Source organism: Lepidochelys kempii, chromosome 9 (assembly GCF_965140265.1).
Source record: "Lepidochelys kempii isolate rLepKem1 chromosome 9, rLepKem1.hap2, whole genome shotgun sequence".
Lineage (NCBI taxonomy): Eukaryota > Metazoa > Chordata > Testudines > Cheloniidae > Lepidochelys > Lepidochelys kempii.
The window spans coordinates 85131536-85151879 of record NC_133264.1 but is presented as its reverse complement, the minus strand read 5'-3'; the positions used below and the strand labels follow the sequence as shown (position 1 = coordinate 85151879).

Here is a 20344-nt window from a genome sequence, read left to right as displayed (position 1 = left end):
ATATCCAGGAAGTAATGTAGATACTCAGTGATACTTCCAGAGATAATGAGATCTTCCAGATTAATTCCCTCAATGCACCAGCAGAACTCTCTCCTAATTCCATTTCCTTCACTAAAATACGTCATGTTATCATTTATTTTGCCTTCTCCTGAATACAATGCAGAAGAGCACATATGCCAAAAAAAGGAGTGCTTGGGAAAAAATTAAAATAATAATTTAATAAAAGGTGAAGCCAAGCAGCTTCCCCTCATCCCGAGTCACACAACAACCAACCACAATCAGACCAAGCTGATAGCCCTCTCCCATTCAAACAGCCAACACAAAACCAGGAGAAATTTGGCAGTTCCTTATTAGTGTTGCTTTGAGATTTGGGGTTTGAACAACCCACAAAACTAGGGTTGCCAACTTTCTACTGGCAGAAAACCAAACATCCTTGCCCCACCCCCTGTCCTGCCCCTTCTCTGAGGCCCCACCCCTGCCCCACCCCTTCTCTGAGGCCCCGGTCCCACTCACTCCATCCCCCCTCCCTCTGTCACTCGCTCTCCCCACCCTCACTCACTTGCTCATTTTCACCAGGCTGAGGCAGGGGGTTGGGGTGTGGGAGCAGGTGAGAGCTCTGGCTGGGGATGCCAGGGTGGGGCTCCAGGGTGGGGCCAGAAATGAGGAGTTCAGGAAGCAGGAGGGGGCTCCGGGCTAATGCAGTGGGTTGGGATGCGGGAGGGGGTGAGGGGTCTGGAGTGGGGCCAGGGATAAGGGTTTGGGGTACAGGAGTGGGCTCCAGGCTGGGGTGTTTGGAGTGCAAGAGGGGGCTCCAGGCAAGGGCAGGGTGTGGGGAGCGGGGGTGGGGGGGCGAGGGCTCTGCTGGAGGTGCAGATTCTGGGGTGGGGCTGGGGATGAGGGGTTTGGGGTGTAGGAGGTGGCTCTGGGCTGGGACCAAGGGGGTCCAGAGGATGGTAGGGGGATCAGGGCTGGAGCAAGGAGTTGCGGCACTGGGGGCATGAGGGCTCTGACTCGAGATGTGGGCTCTGGGATGGGGGTGGGGATGAGGGGTTTGGGGTGTAGGAAGAGGCTCTGGGCTGGGACTTAGGGGTTCAGAGGGCGGGAGGGGGATCAGGGCTGGGGCAGGGGGTTGGGGCATGGGAGGGGTGCAGGCTCTGGGTGGCGCTCACTTCAAGTAGCTCCCGGAAGCAGCTGCATGTCCCCCCTCTGGCTCCTATGCGGAGGCATGACCATGTGGAGCTGCACGCTGCCCTGTCTGCAGATGTCACCCATGCAGCTCCCATTGGCCATGGTTCCCAGCCAATGGGAGCTGCAGAGCCAGCGCTTGGGGTGGGGGTAGCACGCGGAGCCCTCTGGCTGCCCCTATGTGTAGGAGCCAGAGGGGGGACATGCCACTGCTTCCAGGAGCCATGTGGAGCCAAGGCAGTTAGGGAGCCTGCCTTAGCCCCACTGTGCTGTTGACCAGACTTTTAACGGCTCGGTCAGCACTGCCAGGGTCCCTTTTTGACTGGGCATTCCTGTTGAAAACCGGACAACTGGCAACCCTATCCAAAACTCAGAGAGGGGCTAAATCTAAACCAATATATATATATACACACACACATATATATATTTGCAAGAGCCCATGTGAAAGAAAAATGCAAAAATACATTCAGCATTACTCCCACCCCACAATAAAATTGTCCAGGCAAAGACCAGAACCAAATCTGTCATTCACAACCCTGTAGAAGCATTTGAGTATAGACTGCAAAAGTTTGTTATGGGAGCCAACATTGATTTGATTATTTAATATTTTGTAATTGTCTTTCTAGCTTGTATATGTAAAAGCTACTTGACTTTTTAAATCAGCCCTTAGATGACATAATGAAATGACTGGTTCCATTAAAGCCTTGTTGCAGAACTAATGAACCTCAACTTTCATAATAGTTTTCAAAAACCTGGCCAGGGCCAGTTTGGATGCAGCTGGTCTGCATCACTTCCCTTGTCTCATGAAGTCATTAGATGGAGGCTTAAGCATATTAACTTTGTTTTTTTTAAAAGAGGAGATAAGGGACGCAAGGACTGTTTTTCTTCAGCTAGCAAAAGAGCCAACATACCCGAGCACCTTTCTCTGGAAAACATTTGCAGCCCGCGCTGCAATCTCGACCCCCACATGGTCCGTTATAGGATTTCTTCCCACCCTGTAAAAGAAAAAGAGGAAAAATTGAGTAACCAGACCCTTCTCGGCATCTGAGATCCTTCGCAGTCAAAATGCTGTAATTAAGAGCTGGTTCATTTCATTTCATTTCATTTCGATGATCTACATTAGTCATGTGGATTTGTTTGACATTAACTAGACAGGCTAACTAACTTGTACCTTTTAAGCAACTGGCTCATTTTCAGAAACTCTGATCATCTCAACAGGAGAAAATGTCTTTAAAACTGTTAGAGGAAAGACAGATTTATAAGCTGGGCCCTGATCATGCAAGGTGTTGAGTGCTCTCTAGGCCTTTCGAGTGTCACTGGCGTTGAGGCTGCCTTGGGATAATAAACACCCTACTAGTTTAGGATCACTCTTTGGAACTAGAGCTGTAGCTGATCCAACCTCCCATATCCAAATCCCACAGACCTGGAGACAGTTTTGACCAGACATCCCCAGATTTTTCCTCTTGCACACCCCCTTGCCAGTAGCAGAATGTGGCCATGCTCCCCTGGCCTGGGAGTGGAGTTGTGGCTGGGCTGAGGGCCGGAGCCAGCAGCCAAGAGTGAGGGCCAGGAGCCAAGAGCAGGGGCTTGGGGCAGGAGCACAGCTGTGGCCAGGGGCAGAACAGGACTGGGGACAGAGTGGGGACAGGGGCGCTCCCTCCCAGCCCCCTCAGGGCCCACCATGCCCCCCAGACATTCCTTTGCACCCTCTCAGGGGGGCACACCCCACAGTTTGGGGATCTCTGGTTTAGACCCAGATCTGACCTTTGTGGCTTATGCCCATCTCTATTTGTAACTAGTCTCAGTCTATGAGCTAAGCACATTTTTAATAGCAGGGGGGAAAAAAACCTTAGTACAGAACAGACATAATAGTGTAAGGAGGAGAGTAAGAAATGTAACAGTTTGAATGTACTTGAAAACCTGGGTCAGCAAATGGCATAGTACGTGAACTGGATTTAGAGACAGAGCTGACTGAATACCAGCTCCAATCAAAGAGCAGATCTCCCTCTGATTACGTAACTTGGAATTTTCTTGTTACATTTCCAAATAGCTATATATCACTGTAAAATTTCATCTATTATGTTTGTAGCAATGGAGAAATGCAGTTTTCAAAGAATAAGTTACACAACAGTTAAATATGCCATTTGCCCTTCTAGTGACTAGTCCACACAGGATAAAAAGCCTGCTATAGATTCTTGCTCCTGATACTCCTTTAGCTCGAGTGATAGAGGTCCATTCTTAAACCCTTCTTAAAGTCCCTAATCTTACAACATGCACATCACAATCTTGAGTGTATAAGTAAAGATTTGCAGAATGTGTCCCTAAGAACAAAGAACGGACAACTGGGTGGCTCGTGTCAATGCAGGGCAGAGATAAGACTATATGGGTGCCCTAAGTATGCATTTCCAAACCATAATGTGTTTGGATTGTTTATTTTGGGGATAACTACAACATTCTTGTAAGTTTTTTTTTATCCCAGGTTCTTGATGTGAACTTTCCTAGTTTAATGTAGTGTTTTGTTTTTGTTTGTGTTTTTGGGGTGTGCCCACTGTCTGAGAATTAACTAAATTAGTTTAGTGAGACTCAACAACCCTTTTCCCTCTGAAGGTTCTCCGTCCATCTCAGGGTTGAAGCACATTGCTGGATCGTTGCAGGAGAGGCTTGCAACGCCACTGACAATGCTGTCCCAGTAATAGGACGAAAACGAGCACTTCATGGCTCTCAATCTAGTACCTTCAGGAGCACTATATTCATTCCATTCACAAAGAAAAGGGTTTTTTTCCCCCAATTTAAAAAATCAAAACAAAACCTCCTTTCTCTGATGGATGTGCTCAAGTGAATGATGCAAAGGGCAGTCTCCAGGTTTTGAAGTGCTGAATGAAATAACAGCTTCATCCCCAGATGACCAAGATATGTACGAGACAAGCCCAGGCTAGAGTCAAACATTTCCCTAGTAAATGCATTCTTGGAAAATATTTCTGAAGCCTTCAAACTTTCCTAACATCTGGAGCATAAGGAAGGAGAAGAGAAAAGGTCACACAAGTAAGCTTCTCACTGCATCTTAAAGAATCCTCATTACAAAGGCTTTCTCAAAGCAAAATGTTGCCAGAGAGGGCAACAGTATCAAGTCCAATACGAGGGTGATGTAATGCATTTTTCACTGAAGACTATTTTAAAATAATAAAACTGTATTCATTTGTTAAAATGTTGATGATCACATAGTTACTTGAGCAAGCTACTTCTTATACAGGGTGGAGTGAGCCTATATTACCAAAGAGCTTTAATAGCCAGTTACATGTTTTCTTGCCCTGGAGGTATGTTGCCTTGTACTGCAAATCAGTCATGACTGGGTCCATGCAATTGTAGGTGGCACCAATTCTAAGTGGCTGTCCTGTTTTAGGGACAGTTCCTGCAAAGTTCTTGCACTGCCCACTGATGTCCTAAATGTAGTAGGACATAAGGCCTCTAGGATCCTAGCAGCAGAAAGAAAGAAAGATGACAAGCCATAAGATAGCCAGCACAGGAGGAATCCTGATCGAGTCAGGAGACTGGGGCCGGGAAACAAAGGTCAGTTTACAACAGCCAGGAAAATGCAGAAAAAGAGAGAATCTCTTTGCAAGTCAACGGGATGCACTCCCATTAGGCAGCAACAGCCTTGTGCACCCATCTGCATGCTGCAAGGACATAGAGGAACCAGATATATCCAGGTTTTCATCCATTTCAGCCTTAGTTTTTGTGATTGTTTAGCTTCTGTTCCACCCTTTGCACGTCTAGTCCTTGCCCCAGTAGCCCTGTGAGCAAGCATGCACTTCCTGAGGTCCCATCTACTTAACGTTTTAGTTTTTCTCCCAGGTGTAAGTTATGCAAGAGAAGTCTTTTTTCATCATAGGCGGCATGGACTCTTATCTAGTCCAAACTGCAGGTGATTAGACTAGACAGGCCAATTATTCTTTCCTAATTTTGTGTGTTTTTCCAAGTAACTTTATTTAGCATATGAACCTGCATAAGGCCCTAATCCAACTCCCAATGAAGTCAATAGAAATCTTTCCACTGACTTCAGTGTGAGCTGGATCAAGCTGTAATTGAGGTGTATTGAATACAAATATTAACCAGAAAAATTGGTCTGTGTTTCATGTAAAATGGCATGTTTGTACTGTATTTCTAAGTTTCCTATCCTGGCAGGAGGGGTCGTTCTACACACTTGCGAATGAAAGAATCTGAGAAGGGAAAGAAAGCAAACCAAAACTAGTTGGCTATGGACCAGGTGTTACATGTCACAAGTACTTTATTTAGGAGAAGTAGCTGACATCAGACACTCCCAGGCTGCTTAAATAGCAAATGGCCATGCACATAATATTTATGTGTATAACTTTAAAGGTCTGTATTTAACTTTTTAGAATGCATCCATCACTTCTGAAACAAATCATTCATCCATTTTTCACTAAAAAGGGGGGGAGGAACCCCTAATGTACAAATGTAAGGCTCATTTAAATATTTATAGATGGCAGTTTGAATATGTAAGCATGGGCACTCCAGGCTCCGCATGTGTGTCTGTATGTGTTTATATTCAGGGAAAAGATCTTTCCAACTGTTCTGCAATATTAAATTTCAGAGTCTGAAACTGACAAGGACTACTATGAGGGAAACAATACAAGGGCTAAAGAAAGAAGGGTCCTGAACATAGTGGGAAGTACTGTAGATTATAATAATATTGAGTTAAGCTATTTGAATATCAATTATCAGAAGCAGTTAGTTTTTTTAAAAATAGTGTAAATGTTTATTTTTCCATAAAGAATAAAACACATAAAAATTAAAAATGGGCCAGATTCAGACTTCATTTATACTATACCCATTTAAATCTGCAGTAACTCTTTTATTGATTCCAGCTGAGTTACTCTAGATTTGCACCAGTGTAGCTGAGATCACAATCTGGCCCATAATATAGAGAGAACATGTCGTTTATTTAGGATATGTCTATGAAAGTGAATAATTATTTTAAAAGCCATTCAAAAAACAAATGCTTCTGTAAAAACATAACATTCCTCCTGTTTTTGGTATATATCCATCAAGCGTGTATGTATAATTGATTTAGTCATAAAGAATCTGATCCAAATGGAAATCTTTCCATTGACTTCAATGTGCTCTGGAGCAGGTCCAAAGAAAATAAAGGAATATAACAGCTGGGATGCCACAAAATATGCCATAGGACACAGTTCTTGTGCAGCCTAACCAAGGGATTGTAAAAAAAAAAATACACAATTACTACATCACCTGCAAAACCAAAAAAAAAAAAAAAAAAAAAAAATTATAGCTACAACATGGAGGGAAAAACCCAGCAAATTCAAGAAGTCATTTCCCCATAGAACGTGGGTTCTCAGCATGGGGTGTGCGTCAAAGACAGGTTTCAGGGAGTTGCAACCACTTTCCTTTTCTTTATGGGAGGGCTGTCCCATGTTTTTTCAGTTGTAACATAGCATCATGGTATGGGAAAGGCTGAGAACCACTGACAAAGGATCAAGACTTCTATCAACCAAGAAAAAGGACACTTCACCTCAACTGAGGCCAAATGTCTGCAGAGAATACAGATGAAGAACCAGCAGTGGAAGAGGCTAAACCAATGCAAGGCCTACTATAAACACCAGTCTATTAGAGAATCAGTGGTGGTAATGGACTGTAAATTGGTAGCCTTCTACCAAATTGGAAATGTGGGGAAGCAAAATGGGAGGGTGTGAGGTGCTACAAGACTAGAACACCTCTGTTCATAACAGGACATGAATCTCTGGTAAGAAAAAAAACCTAGAGGATGGAGAGAACCTAAGCCCTGGTCTACACTGCGGGGGGAATATCAATCTAAGTTATGCAACTTCAGCTACGTGAATAATGTAGCTGAAGTCAATGTATTTAGATTGACTTACTGTGGTGTCTCCACCATGGTGAGTCGATAGCTGCCGCTCCCCTGTCGACTCTGCCTGTGCCTCTCATGGCGCTGGAGTACAGGAGTCGATGGGAGAGCGCTCGGGGGTCAATTTATCGCTTCTAGACTAGATGCGATAAATTGATCCCCGCTGGATCAATCGCTGCCTACCGATCCGGCGGGTAGTGAAGACATACCCTTAACTATGGCTCAATACTAAGGCTGGCAGGATTCACCAGAAGAGAAGTAGTGAGCATGAACTGTTTTCCCCTCCAAGACTTATTTCCCACACTGCCAAACTGCAAAGAAGCTGAACGGATTAGGAGAGCTAAGGTTTCACATGGCCCAAAACAGAACTTTGAGGAGAAACTCCACAACCTAGTAATTATATTCCTGAGTTTGCAGGAAATGGATTGCAATAAAAACTTCTGGAACCTGCAGGGCAGCATATTTTCCAGATAGCTTGGGGGTCTCACTATTTATTGCTGATTACTAATTAGAATGTTAAATGTACAGTACAAGACATTCCAATAGCCTGGTATTTCACAGTAGAAAAACCTAGCTAGATTAGATAGATATACTGTATACCTAAATGTTTAACTATTTGCCATGTTAGCAACTTACGGCTACTATGAAAACCTTAGTTTTTCTCATCTCCTAACTTTTAAGTATTTAACATTTAAATTTTATATTTATAAAAATATAAATAGATCATTTCTTCCATTGTTGTATTAACATAGTTCTAAGTATTATATTTATACATATATGTGTTTGATCCTCATCCTAAGAACCCTTGCCCATATGATATATGCCATTCTTCATTTAACTAGTTGCACTGAAGTCAATGCGCCAGATTCTACTCTGTTACATTGATGTAAATCCAGAATAAGCCCACTGACATGAATGGAGATCTTCAGGTTAAAAATCCATAAAACTGTGGATCATTGTTATTATTTATTATCTGTGTTGCAGTAACACCTAGGGGCCCCAGATCTGGACTAGGACCCGGCTGTGCTTGCTGCTGTACAAACACAGAATAAAAACACAGTCTCCACCACAAATAGTTTACAATCTAGTAGCGGACAAGAGATGTGGCAAGCTATTCACATTGCTCAGAAAGGGTATAAGTGATCCAGTTAAAATATTGCTTTGTCATATGCCAAGCAGATGCGTATGATTGTCAAAAGCCAGAAGTAAATTGATAGTCTTGCCAATCCAGCTTTCTGTAGAAACAGTTGCCAGGATTTGCTGGCATCAAAATAGCCAAACAAGTGGGAATAAAATTACGTTTGTGAGCAAAATCATCAGTTAAATTACAGTGCAAACAGAAATTAATTCCGTGAAGGACTCCACATTGCCTGAACTCATTTCAACTTTCCTTCTGGGAGAGTCAAGAGGGGAGCCTGAACTCATTTCAACTTTCCTTCTGGGAGAGTCAAGAGGGGAGCCTGAACTCATTTCAACTTTCCTTCTGGGAGAGTCAAGAGGGGAGCCTGAACTCATTTCAACTTTCTTTCTGGGAGAGTCAAGAGGGGAGTCCTAGCTTGTCCTGACTGCTCAGTTCTTTTTAAAGGACTCCAACTCCACCTTTTGAGGCAAGTGCCTGCCATCTGCTGGGCTCCAGCCAAGACCTGAAACAAAATCCAACCAATTCTACAGAAAAACACACAGGGGAGACGCCCTGGCTCCACTGAAGTCAGCAGCAAAACTCTCATTGAATTCAGTGGCACCAGGATTTCACATAGAAGGGGGGGAATATCTTTGAGGTCTCTGTTTTCAAAATCAATATGTTTCTCCTGCAACTTGCTGAATATTTGTAAACTATAAGCCAGTGTCAAATTGTGTTGAGCATGACAATTTTTCCCCACTGGATCTAATGGAGTGTATAGAGCCCTATTCCAAAATACTGATCTATATCACAGTAGATTCCTACCTACACACCAGCTCTCATATATGGTATAGACTCAGGGTATGTCTGCATTGCAATCAGAGGTGTCGTTTAGCTAGCTCAGGTACCAACAGCAGTGAAAAGCTGCAGCAGCACAAAACTGTAAAATGGATTATTAGCCCTTCACCCTGAGTAGCACCTTATTTCTCACATAGTCCAACTGAAGCAAATGGGCTACTTGCCTCCAGGCACTGCTGCAACCAAAATATTAAATAACAACAATGGTTATTTGATGCCAGTGAGAAGATCAGAATCTGGTTCTGAGCAAGTAGGAACTCTGCTGATAGCTTCCAGATTTGTTGGTAGGTTGCTATACATCTTTTTTGCTGAACAGTTGATCAGTCAATACATGGGTGGCTAAAACCAGATTGTTTATTTATGGCCTACATCAGCAGGGACGAAATTCAAAGCCACCAGCTTATCTTTTATACGGAGCCTATTAAATGTGAATTTGTAACTAATTTACTAGTTAACGTTCGGGTTCACCACCTTGTTAGACAAACCGATTTCCTCATACATTTTCATTCCTTTCACAGAACTGACAAATATTTTAACTAGCAGCTCAGGTTAAATGAAAGATATTAAAAGAAACTAACCCTTCATCAGACTCAAAGGACACAAAGGGAAAATCCCGATCCTGTTGAAGTTAATGACAAAACTCTCATTGACCAGAGTCCCCTCCGCCTTTATTTATTTATTTATTTTAAACGTGCTATTGTACTGTACTGGAATTTCATTTTATGTATTCATTTATTAAAATCATACAAGTTCATGTGTTTTTTAAAAAAGCCAAAAATATAGCTGACCCCTGTAAAAAGATCAATTGCTGATAAATTCAGTAATGTAGTACATTGTGTTTTCTGAGGAGACAAAATTTCCCGTTCTTTTAATAAAGCTCTGGAGCAGATCCTGCATTCCATACTCAGGACAGTAACTCTTACATAAACAGTCTCACTGGCTTCAATGGCCAATGGGACCATTCGCCTGATTAAGAGTTCTAGGACTGTGCCCTTAACACATCTGTCAAAGTTCAGCCTCTTAGTTTCGTTGGTTTGATTTTCATGCCTACCCCATATCTCATTTAGACCATCTCTGGAGAATTGCAGCAGTGATATCCAAATGATCAGATTCCTCTCTTCTCAGAGACTTGGTGCTTTAGAACAAGCAGCTCTTTTGCATCACTGAATTAGATGGATGTGATCCTCATAGGTTTAAATTATCCAATATCCACATGCTAGGTAAAGCAGTTTTGAGCAATACAGTAACTGCTGGGATTCAGATTTAGTGCTGCCTGTCAGGTGATAAGTGTTTTCTACTTCCAGTGCCAATACAGTATTTCATTCCCATAGTATCAGCTCACACAGCGTCCTTCTCCTCCTCAAATCACCATGCAATGAACAATATATCTTTTAGCCATTGGACACTGGTCTCGGCACATCACTGGAAGAAGAGTAATAAAATGTTTAGGAAAACGTATTAACAACAGCCTCTCAAATAGTATCACATAACTTAGACAGTCAAAAGCTTTATCCTAGTGGTTAAACACTAGGAATGCCTCTTCATTCATTCCACCAAGGTCTCTATTATTGTCCGCAAAGTTGCTAACATAGCCCTTGTTCATCTGCCACAGTGAAAACTGGTCTCTTCATCAGAGTTCACCCTCTTTGCTTGGTTTTAGGAATATTGCAATTATTCTAAGAGAAATCTTCCTGACATAGTTAGCTGGGCCACCTGTTGCATAATTACTACATGTCAGAAAATAAACAGCCTTATACAAGACAGAATTATCACGTCTTATATAGTCAGTGTTATGGCAAGAAACACACTGCACCATGATCTATTATAATTTCTATACAGACAGCATCCACACCTGAAGCATTTCCTGACCTTTAGGCCTTGAATAGCATGCCTTACTGCTTCCAAAACTAGATCCTATGAACCAGACTCTGTGATTTATATTTAGAACCTTCACAGTCCAGCCACGGACACAAGCTTGGCGAGAAATAGTTGGGGTTTTTGTTGCTGCTGCTGCCGTTGTTTCTTCTATACATTAGAGTTCACACCTTCTTTCTTAGGGGTGAAATTCATGCAGAATATTGCGCTGGGCTTTCTGCACTATTTAAATACTTTTGGCAGGTATGTATGCATGCGTTAGAGAGAGACCACACATGGGCCATGGGGGGAGCCTATTTTTCCCCTCACACTAGGGGATGTGGGAGGGAATTCTCCATATAGGTCTCATGCAGGCCAGTGCATATGGCAGCATAGGGGTGGTATGCTGTGTCATGTCCTGGGAACAATGATTATGCAAATGCATTACCCCCCAAAACAAGGAGCTGCAGAATTACTGCAACCCATAGTATGCAGAAGGGATTGCCGGGGGGATGGACTGCGGGAGCTATACACCTTGACTCCAGGTTGTGGGCAGAAGAAATATACAGAGGATTTGCTTTAACCCTTGGTTAAGAAACTGCTCCACTAATGAGGGGTTTTTATAATGAGATACGTTCTCTATGAGTAGCAGAAAGAGACAATGGGAAATTTACCTGAAGACAGATTTCAGGAACACATTGATGTGTCACCATAGCACATAAAGCTAAAAAACACATAACATTCGGACAGAACGAGACTCTGATTCTCCATTATGATCTGCCTGCCCTCTTTAGGCCACTCTCCACTGAAGATGGGCTGGATGCCCAGTGTGCAGGGATAAGCCACAAGTCTGCAGGGCCAGAAACTATGCCCCAGGTCCTCAAGATATGATCCTGGGAATCAAAGTTAAATAAATTATTCGTACCATGACAGTTCACCAGTAGATTTTTTTCTGCATAACTGCTTCAAAGTCCAGATGTTATACCTGCCTAATGACTGTGACCACAAACAACCTCCCAAACTCGACATACAGTAACCAACTCCATCCAGAAAGAATTAAGATACTGAGGACACACACAACAGAGAGCCCCAATGGAAAAAAAGAGAGGGAAAGTAGGACTTTGCAGAAATATTTATGATGGAGCAGAGAAACACTTGCTTCTGCCCAGCACCACCTTATATAGGCAGGCCCCCACCACGCCTCACCAATCCAAATAATTGTAAGGAGCGCTCTGGATTAAACCAATGGCAGTTCTTCTAAGAGAAAAAAAAATCCCTAATTTAGGATGTGCACTCTCCCATCAAAAGAATTGCTATTAGACGCCCTTTCAGTTCTGTATTAATATTTAAGTTCTATAGACAGTATGTCATGCCTTCTTAGAAGGCTGTTTGATACTATATCCATATAGGTTGGAGATGTGTTCTTAAAAGAAGTACCACTCAATTACGGCAATGTACTAGCTGTGTTTTCACCACTCAATGTGCAGTTTAGTAACTGAAGCAAACTACGCTTATTTGATTTGGTCGGTTCTCAACTTGTAGACCATGTCCTGATTTGCCGGGCTCATGCTCAGAAAGGGAATTAGAAACACGGAAATTATTTTTGCAAAAAGCCCGTCTTTACTCTTCTCATTTCCAAATGACCACAGATTCCAATGCCACAGCTGAACGTGCCTTTCAAGTCCCAATGCAGATATCGCTCTCCTATGTTATCATCTCTCTTCTTGAGCCATCTTAAAACCTGTCTCACTTCTCCTTATCAGCTGCCAAGATGGAAGCACAAACTTCAATAACTGTTAAGCATTTGCAAGTAGCATTACATTTCACAGTCAAAACATTCCCAGACTGGCAGAGCATCATATCCAAGCAGAACACTGGGTTTCTTTGCTACTCAACATGGAACTAAGGGTCTCTTGACGAGAGAATGGTTATGTTTTCTTTTTTTGGGGGGAGGGAGGAATCTTTCACTGTAATAAGCTTTGTAGGAGCATAACTGGATCACGATCTGTCAGACCTTTTGTTGCAAGATACCGTGATTTTCAATGCTACTAAGGCTTAATAAGCAAAAAACATTGGTCCATCTTAAATTACAAACATGAAGTCCACATTTGAACCAAACAAAGTTTTCCAAATTGGAAACCAGCCTCTTCTAGAACAAATCTGCAATACAGTACCATCACATGGTGAGTCAGGTTCTACCCACTCCCAAAATTTTTTTATCCTAGATGGCATCCAGTAACACAGCTGTTTTAATATGAGGCTAGAAAAATCTAATCACAAAACAAAACAAAAACAGGGAATATTGTGTTTTGGGTTACTTCACCCATTTCAACTCTAACAATGAGAACAGAGGCTGGTGCAGTGTAGGCCAATGCAATCGTTACTCACACACAGTTATACGACAAGTTTCTACTCTTGCATTGACTTATGATATTCTTGGTTTGGGATAAGATTCTGAGTTAGGTGACCCTAACAGTGACATATTTCCTGGGTCTTTGAACCACGTATGTCTCTAAGTAGTATTCAGGTTTGAGTTCTAGCTAAGGAAATGGACAATTGAAAAATTCAGCATTGCAGGACAGAAAATGTAAGTGTGGCTAGTCGGACTTATCGATGCCTTGTCTACTTGACTTGCAGCATAGGATAACACCACTCATTTACTTGAGTTACAGTCAGAGTAATTCACTTATGGTGGATATTCAAATACTATAATCAACATGTGTCAGCAGGTTTGAAAAGATTATATCAATTGTTATCTGTGTTTCATATCCAAATGCACTGTTTCTCAATACCTGTGGACTACAAAGACTTATGTTATAGAGAAAAGAGGCAATAGTGACCCTTTTCAAAGTGAAAAACCAGGACACCAGTTGTGAGATGGCCCATAGGAGATAGTCTTGGAGAGGTTAGGGTGGTGCTCATAGCAAGATATGGCGAGCTTCAAAGTGGAGAGGTAATCGTGCATGTCCTTCCTTTTCCTCTCCAGAGCCAACCTTCCAGTCCTTCCCTGCCACCCTGTGGATTTGACTCTAACCCAAACCATCTCTGATGTAACTCCATTCACTACAGTGGAGTTACACCATGAATGAATTTGGCCTTGTGTGTGTGTGGAACAGCTGGTTTGAGAACTCTTGATAGATGGTGTGAAAATGTGGCAGGCCTAGAGGGAAAAGTGGTCCTTAAACCATTTATGTGCTCAGCTAGCCTATTGTAAATTTCACCGGCTCCGATGTCCAGCCAGTATGCATGGGTTATGAAAACCAGGACAAAGCATGGGTTTTTGTAAAACTGACAACAAGGATGCTCCCTTGACGAGAGAATGAGAACGAGAGAATTCTTGGGAATACCTAGTCACCTTAATCTTTAAGGCACCTGAATAGTAACTGCTTACACCAGATCCAGTCGGTTCTGCCTCCACCTCCCTTTCTTTTCTGCTCAAATAATTTCTAATCAAATCTACCAGCTACTCCAAGCCTCCATGTCTTGGATACTGACTCGTTATGAGGAAAACTACCAGGTGTTTTCTTTCATGTTCTAACTCTTGTAAACCCACCGCACTGCCTGAACTACCACGGTAGCAATATTATTAAAGGAATTCCAACAACTTAGTGAGGCAAAACTTCCTGCCTCTTTCTGAAACACCCTGACTATCTTGCGCTAAGGAAAGCTGTGTTATTCCAAGTGGTCTTCTACTGGATTTACTTTCTTAAATTTTTACTTTTCCTCTCCTAAAAAAAAAAAAAATCCGTTGCTAAAATAAATCAATCAGAAATCATCTGCTGCTACTTTGTTTTGTTCACCTTTTTCACTCACTGTCATCTATTACAATAGGTCCTGAAAGAAGACGTGCATGGTGCACACAGAGACAGAGAATATTTATGTCAATGCCTCCTTAAATTCCAACTCTTTAGCATATGTTAGCTTGATCTTTTACTTCCCTAATTAAAATGTAATCTGAACTTTCAAAACCCACTGCTCCTGTTGTAAAATGTTATGCCATGTTGTTGTGCACTGTTAGACACTTTCAGCACAAAGACAGCTAAGGACCCAGTTCAGCGAGGCACTTAGGCACAGACTTAAGGCTTATTGACTTCAATGGGATTTAAGAACCTTCCTAGGTGCTTTGCTGAATAGGAATGGATTTAGGCATGTGCTTAAGTGCTTGCTGAATCAGGGTCTACAGTGAAGTACCAGAGGCTATGTCTACACTACAGCAGGGATCGATTCTCTGAGATCAATCCACTGGCTGTCGATTTAGCGGGTCTAATAAAGTCCCGCCAAATCGACAGCAGATTGCTCTCCAGTCGACCCCTGAATTCTATTCCCGATGAGAAGAGTAAGGTAAGTCGACGGGAGAATTTCCCCTGTCGACCCCCCACGGTGTAGACCCCGCAGTAACTCAATCTAAGGTATGTCGACTCTAAGTATGTTATTCACATAGCTGGAGTCGCATAACGTAGGTTGACTTTCCGCGGTAGTGTAGACATAGCCTAAGAGGCTTCTAGAGAGTCTAAGCCTAAATTTAAAGCTTCCCATCCTGTTAGAAACTGAACTGCAGCCTACTTTCCCATGGTTGGGATGATTCTTAGGTTTAGGGTGGAGACAAGGTGTCAAGTGCACCAAATGCAGGTATAAACAAGTCCATTCACTTTAAAATGGAACAATTATTTTTAATGGTATAGCACCTGTAAATAGAAAACAAAGCATGTGCAACATGCTGATTTATCAGTTGTTTATATTTTAACGAAGTCCCAAAATATGCCATGTAGATCTTTGTTGGAGTGTTGTATACATTTTGCGCAAATCTTGAATAAAGAATGAGATCAAGCTGTATTTGAAAAATTCAGAGTCCCTTCCTTTTGGAGGATTAAAAATGTGTTGCTGAGAGTATGGCAGACCCAAATAAATGCGGAAGCTGTATGAAGACAGCACTGAAAATATCCTGACTATAACTTTCCTCTATGACTACGTAGAAAAAAGGATTCCTAAGGTAGCCACTGATACGGCACACTAAATATACTTGGTGGGGGAAAGGGGTGGGGGGACAACAAACTTCCCCTAAGCCCTGCATAACATGGAACAGTAATAAAAATAACTGGTATCTCTTTAAGAAGCCACACTGTTATGTGTCAGAATTATCATCAGAGAGAATGATTGCATTGGAATATAAAAGGTTGAGTGTCAAATGAAGGACACACCAAGTCCTGGTTTCACACTAAGGATCACTTTTAGCATTAGTCTGGCAAAAAAATTAGTTTACTGTTCTTGGAAAGAAAGCTTTTAGTTTGGGTGATTTGGCTAAGAATGTATGAAAACTTGCATTGTGGGGGTGGGGTTTGTTTGGAATACAAGCATTCCTTTACAACCAGTTATAAGAGGGATCAATTTATTATTCTGAAATCTTCAGTGAATGGTTTCATGCAATACATTTCAAAGTCTCCCAATTCCACGTTGCCAGATTTATTGGTAACCTCAGTTCTGTGACTCAGATGTCAACTCTAAAAGTTATTCACTGTAGTAAGAGTACTACCGCTTTACAAAAAATAATGATTAATAACTGGGTTTACTTTACACTTCTTTCCGACAAGGAGAAACTGATGTATTTGAAGTCCAATCATAAATAATGGAGGTTATAAGCAGATCAGTTATGCATTTCCATTTATATATTAATAGTAAGCTCTGCCCATCACCCAAACAAATGGTTATGGTTGCAGCATTAGTCTGTTCAGGTTACTCATATACTCAAGCCTAGATTAAGTTTCTAAAATAGGTCAGTACACGTCAGATGCAGACAGGGTGGAACTGACTAGGAACTACTCCCATGTGAAGGCATGGTTTAGTTACCAAACTATATGCCCCAAAGAAATAAAGTCTACCCACCTTTTTCAGTTCACATACGGTGTCTAAATCAAGGTCAATACACTCTTTTCCTTGGGTCACACTAGATTAACAAACTCAACCAATTCATTTTCTTCCAATTACCCTTTCATTTTATTTTGCAAGACCGGAGTTCTATGTGACAAGTCACAAATGGATCAAAATTACCAAGGCAGCTGAAAGTCTACATAATTATACTTATCTAAATAAAAACATATGTAGTCATCTCCTAGAACTGTCATATAGCTATGAGTTATAGCACCATTCTGAGTTTGTGGACTAGACAGATGCATGTCAAAGCCTAAAGTAACAAAAAATGATTTATGGTTAATAGAAGGAGCACAATAAGAAGTAATCAGTGGCCACTGCATCATCTTCAATCTACTATAGTGACCCAAGCTATAGTAACTTAGAGTACTAGTGTCCAGTTTTGGGCCCCACACAACAAGAAGGATGTGGAAAAATTGGAAAGAGTCCAGTGGAGGGCAACAAAAATGATTAGGGGGCTGGAGCACATGACTTATGAGGAGAGGCTGAGGGACCTGGGATTGTTTAGTCTGCAGAAGACAAGAATGAGGGGGGATTTGATAGCTGCTTTCAACTACCTGAAGGGGGGTTCCAAAGAGAATGGATCTAGACTATTCTCAGTGGTACCAGATGACAGAACAAGGAGTAATGGTCTCAAGTTGCAGTGGGGGAGGTTTAGGTTGGATGTTAGGAAAAACTTTTTCACTAGGAGGGTGGTGAAGCACTGGAATGGGTTACTTAGGGAGGTGGTGGAATCTCCTTCCTTAGAGGTTTTCAAGGTCAGGCTTGACAAAGCCCTGGCTGCGATGATTTAGTTGGGGTTGGTCCTGCTTTGAGCAGGGGGTTGGACTAGATGACCTCCTAAGGTCCCTTCCAACCCTGATATTCTATGATTCCATGATAAGCTATTTTACAACTAATTTGCTGGATTCCTTCCTCCCCCTATGCCATACCCGTACCTGTTTACTTTCTTTCCCCACTACTTTCTTGTCTTTCTACATGCTGCCCATATTAGGGTATGATTCAGTGGAAGTTTGCCACTGATTTCAGTGGGAAAAGGATTGAGCCCACAATTATTACTACCATGAGCAGTCCCATGGAGCATAGACAGTAAACTTTTCAGGGCAGGGACCTGTCCTATTTTAGTAACTTATTCTGTGAAGCACCTAACATATTTCGAGTGCCACTTAAATAATAATGTGATGATAATAACAATAATGTGATTAGAGAGTCCCAGACGAGCACTTTATGCCCAAACCTGGACTTACTTTAAGAGTGGTATAGTTCATTGTGGAATTACCTCTGAATTCTTAAGATCTTTGGGGCTGAGACCGTCTACTCTTCTGTGTTTGTACAGTGCCGAGCACAAAGGGATCCCATACTTGGTTCGTCCTTTGGCATTACCAGAATAAATATGATTAATTCTAAACAAACTTTATTAATTTTGTAATCTCTACAAATTAATTTGTAATCTCTACAAAGCCTACCACACCATCATAGACAGAAAAATTACCACATTTTGGTGCCATCAGGCCAGAATATATAGTTACTTCTCTCAGGACTGTCTAACTAATATTATGGACCTGATTCTCCCTGCTTTGCACCCTGTGTAGTCTTGTACACTTGTGCCAAGTGGGTGTAAGATGCCACCAAATCAGTGGTATCATCTTACTCCCACGTTTTACTGACATGCATGATTACACAAGGTAAGGAGCAGTGGAGAATCAGGCTCTATATTTTAATGAGAAATAATGAATGGCAAATATGGGTTCGATCTTACAACTGTGCACACCCCTAATGATATTCTCAAGAAGGTTGCAAGCATATCACTGACAAAGCAAACAAAATAGCCATGTTGGTCTTCTGCATCCCTACAACCCAGAAAAATAAAAGGTTCATAAAGGGCATGATCCTACAATCTTTACTCAGTCAAAGCTCCCATTGAAGATAGAAGGGCATCCACTATGGACCCAAACAGAGGATAAAACTGATGGTGACACAATAATTTTAAGCTACTGAAAGTGCATTATAAATACAAAGAAAAGGCCAAAGGAGGAAAATCAAGAAAAGTAAACTATGTTTAGGAACAGCGGAGAGTATCTTCTGAGATGAATGATGCAAGCATGCGTCCCTGATAGACAAATCAAAAATGGGCTTTAATTAAAGTGAGGTTCTAACTCTCCCTCCCCTGGACAAAAAACAAACAACAAAAACATCCCACATTCTGTGGCAGTTAAAGCTATTTCATTGATTTATGGATTCCAAGGCCAGAACGGGCCTGTGATCTTCTAGTCAGACCTCCTGTATAACACAAGCCATAGAGCTTCCTCAAAATAATTTTTAGAGCACCTTTCTTAGAAAAACACCCAATCTTGATTTAAAAATGGTAAATGATGAAGAATTCACCACGACCCTAGGTCAATTGTTCCAGTGGTTAATTACCCCCACTATTAAAAAATTACACCTTATTTCCAGTCTAAATGTGTCTAGCTTCAACTTCCAGCTATTGGATCATATTATACCTTTCACTGCTAGACTGAAGAGCTCATTATTAAATATTTGTTTCCCATGTAGATACAGACAGACTGTAATCAGGTCACCCCCTTAACTCCTGGTTAAGCTACATAGATTGAGCTCTTTGAGTCTATTACTGTCAGGCATGTTTTCTAATCCTTTAACCATTTTCATGGCTCTTCTTTGAACCCTCTACAATTTATCAACATCCTTCTTGAATTGTGGGCATATGACAGGGTTCTGTTAGCAGTTATACATGGAGCCTTTTGGAAGCCAGCATCCTGGTCACTTTGAACACCCAGGATACAAGGTATGATTTGAATAGGAGAGGGTTTGGAACGTTTGAAGGGATTATTTGCTCCTGAGAGAACCTGGTGAGCTAATGAAGTAATTAGCTCATCAGCTGGATAGATAAAGACACTTGTGAAGGTACCCTGGTAAACTGTGTATGCTGTTTAATTCACCCAGATGACTTACCAGCCAGCGTTTCCAGGGGCTGAAAGGGGGACCTGTTTACAAGGCACTACAACTGGACACAGTATTCCAGTATAAGTAAATCCTGCCCAACACCAGGATGATAATCTTATATTTAATGCACATTTAATCTCTCATTGCTCTACAAATTTGTATGTGATCCTGCAAGATGTTACTCACACAAGTAGTCTCTACTAGAGCTAGGCAGAAACTGGAATTTCTATTCCATGGGAAATTTTGCATTTTAAAAAAGGTCATTCTGATTTGGAACAAAAAGTCAGAAATGCGAAATTTCCTGTGCAATAGAAATTTTGAAAAATTCTGGTCCTACTTTCCTAGCTTGGTGGCAGCCCCAAGGGCTGCCAAGGTACTAGGTATGTTTCTGCCAGAAAACTACCCAATTTCCATCAAAATCAACATGTTCCCCTGGAACATTTCAGTTTAGATAAATCAGCATTTTGTTGGAAGATTTCTGACCAGCTATAATCTCTACCTATGCTCAGTGGGGTGGCTAGCATGGGTAGATATTATAC

The 20344-nt window shown here is 41.8% G+C and overlaps 1 protein-coding gene across 3 annotated transcripts in view; it reads right to left on the bottom strand.

Annotated features, from left to right (window-relative positions):
- The window catches only part of COL4A6 (collagen type IV alpha 6 chain), a 192053-nt gene that overhangs the window by 119688 nt on the left and 52021 nt on the right, over nucleotides 1-20344 (bottom strand). For all 3 annotated transcript variants that reach the window (XM_073361233.1, XM_073361232.1, XM_073361234.1), the window contains exon 4: nucleotides 2097-2180. In XM_073361233.1, the coding sequence (XP_073217334.1) occupies nucleotides 2097-2180 (84 nt within the window). The remainder of the gene's footprint in view (nucleotides 1-2096; nucleotides 2181-20344) is intronic.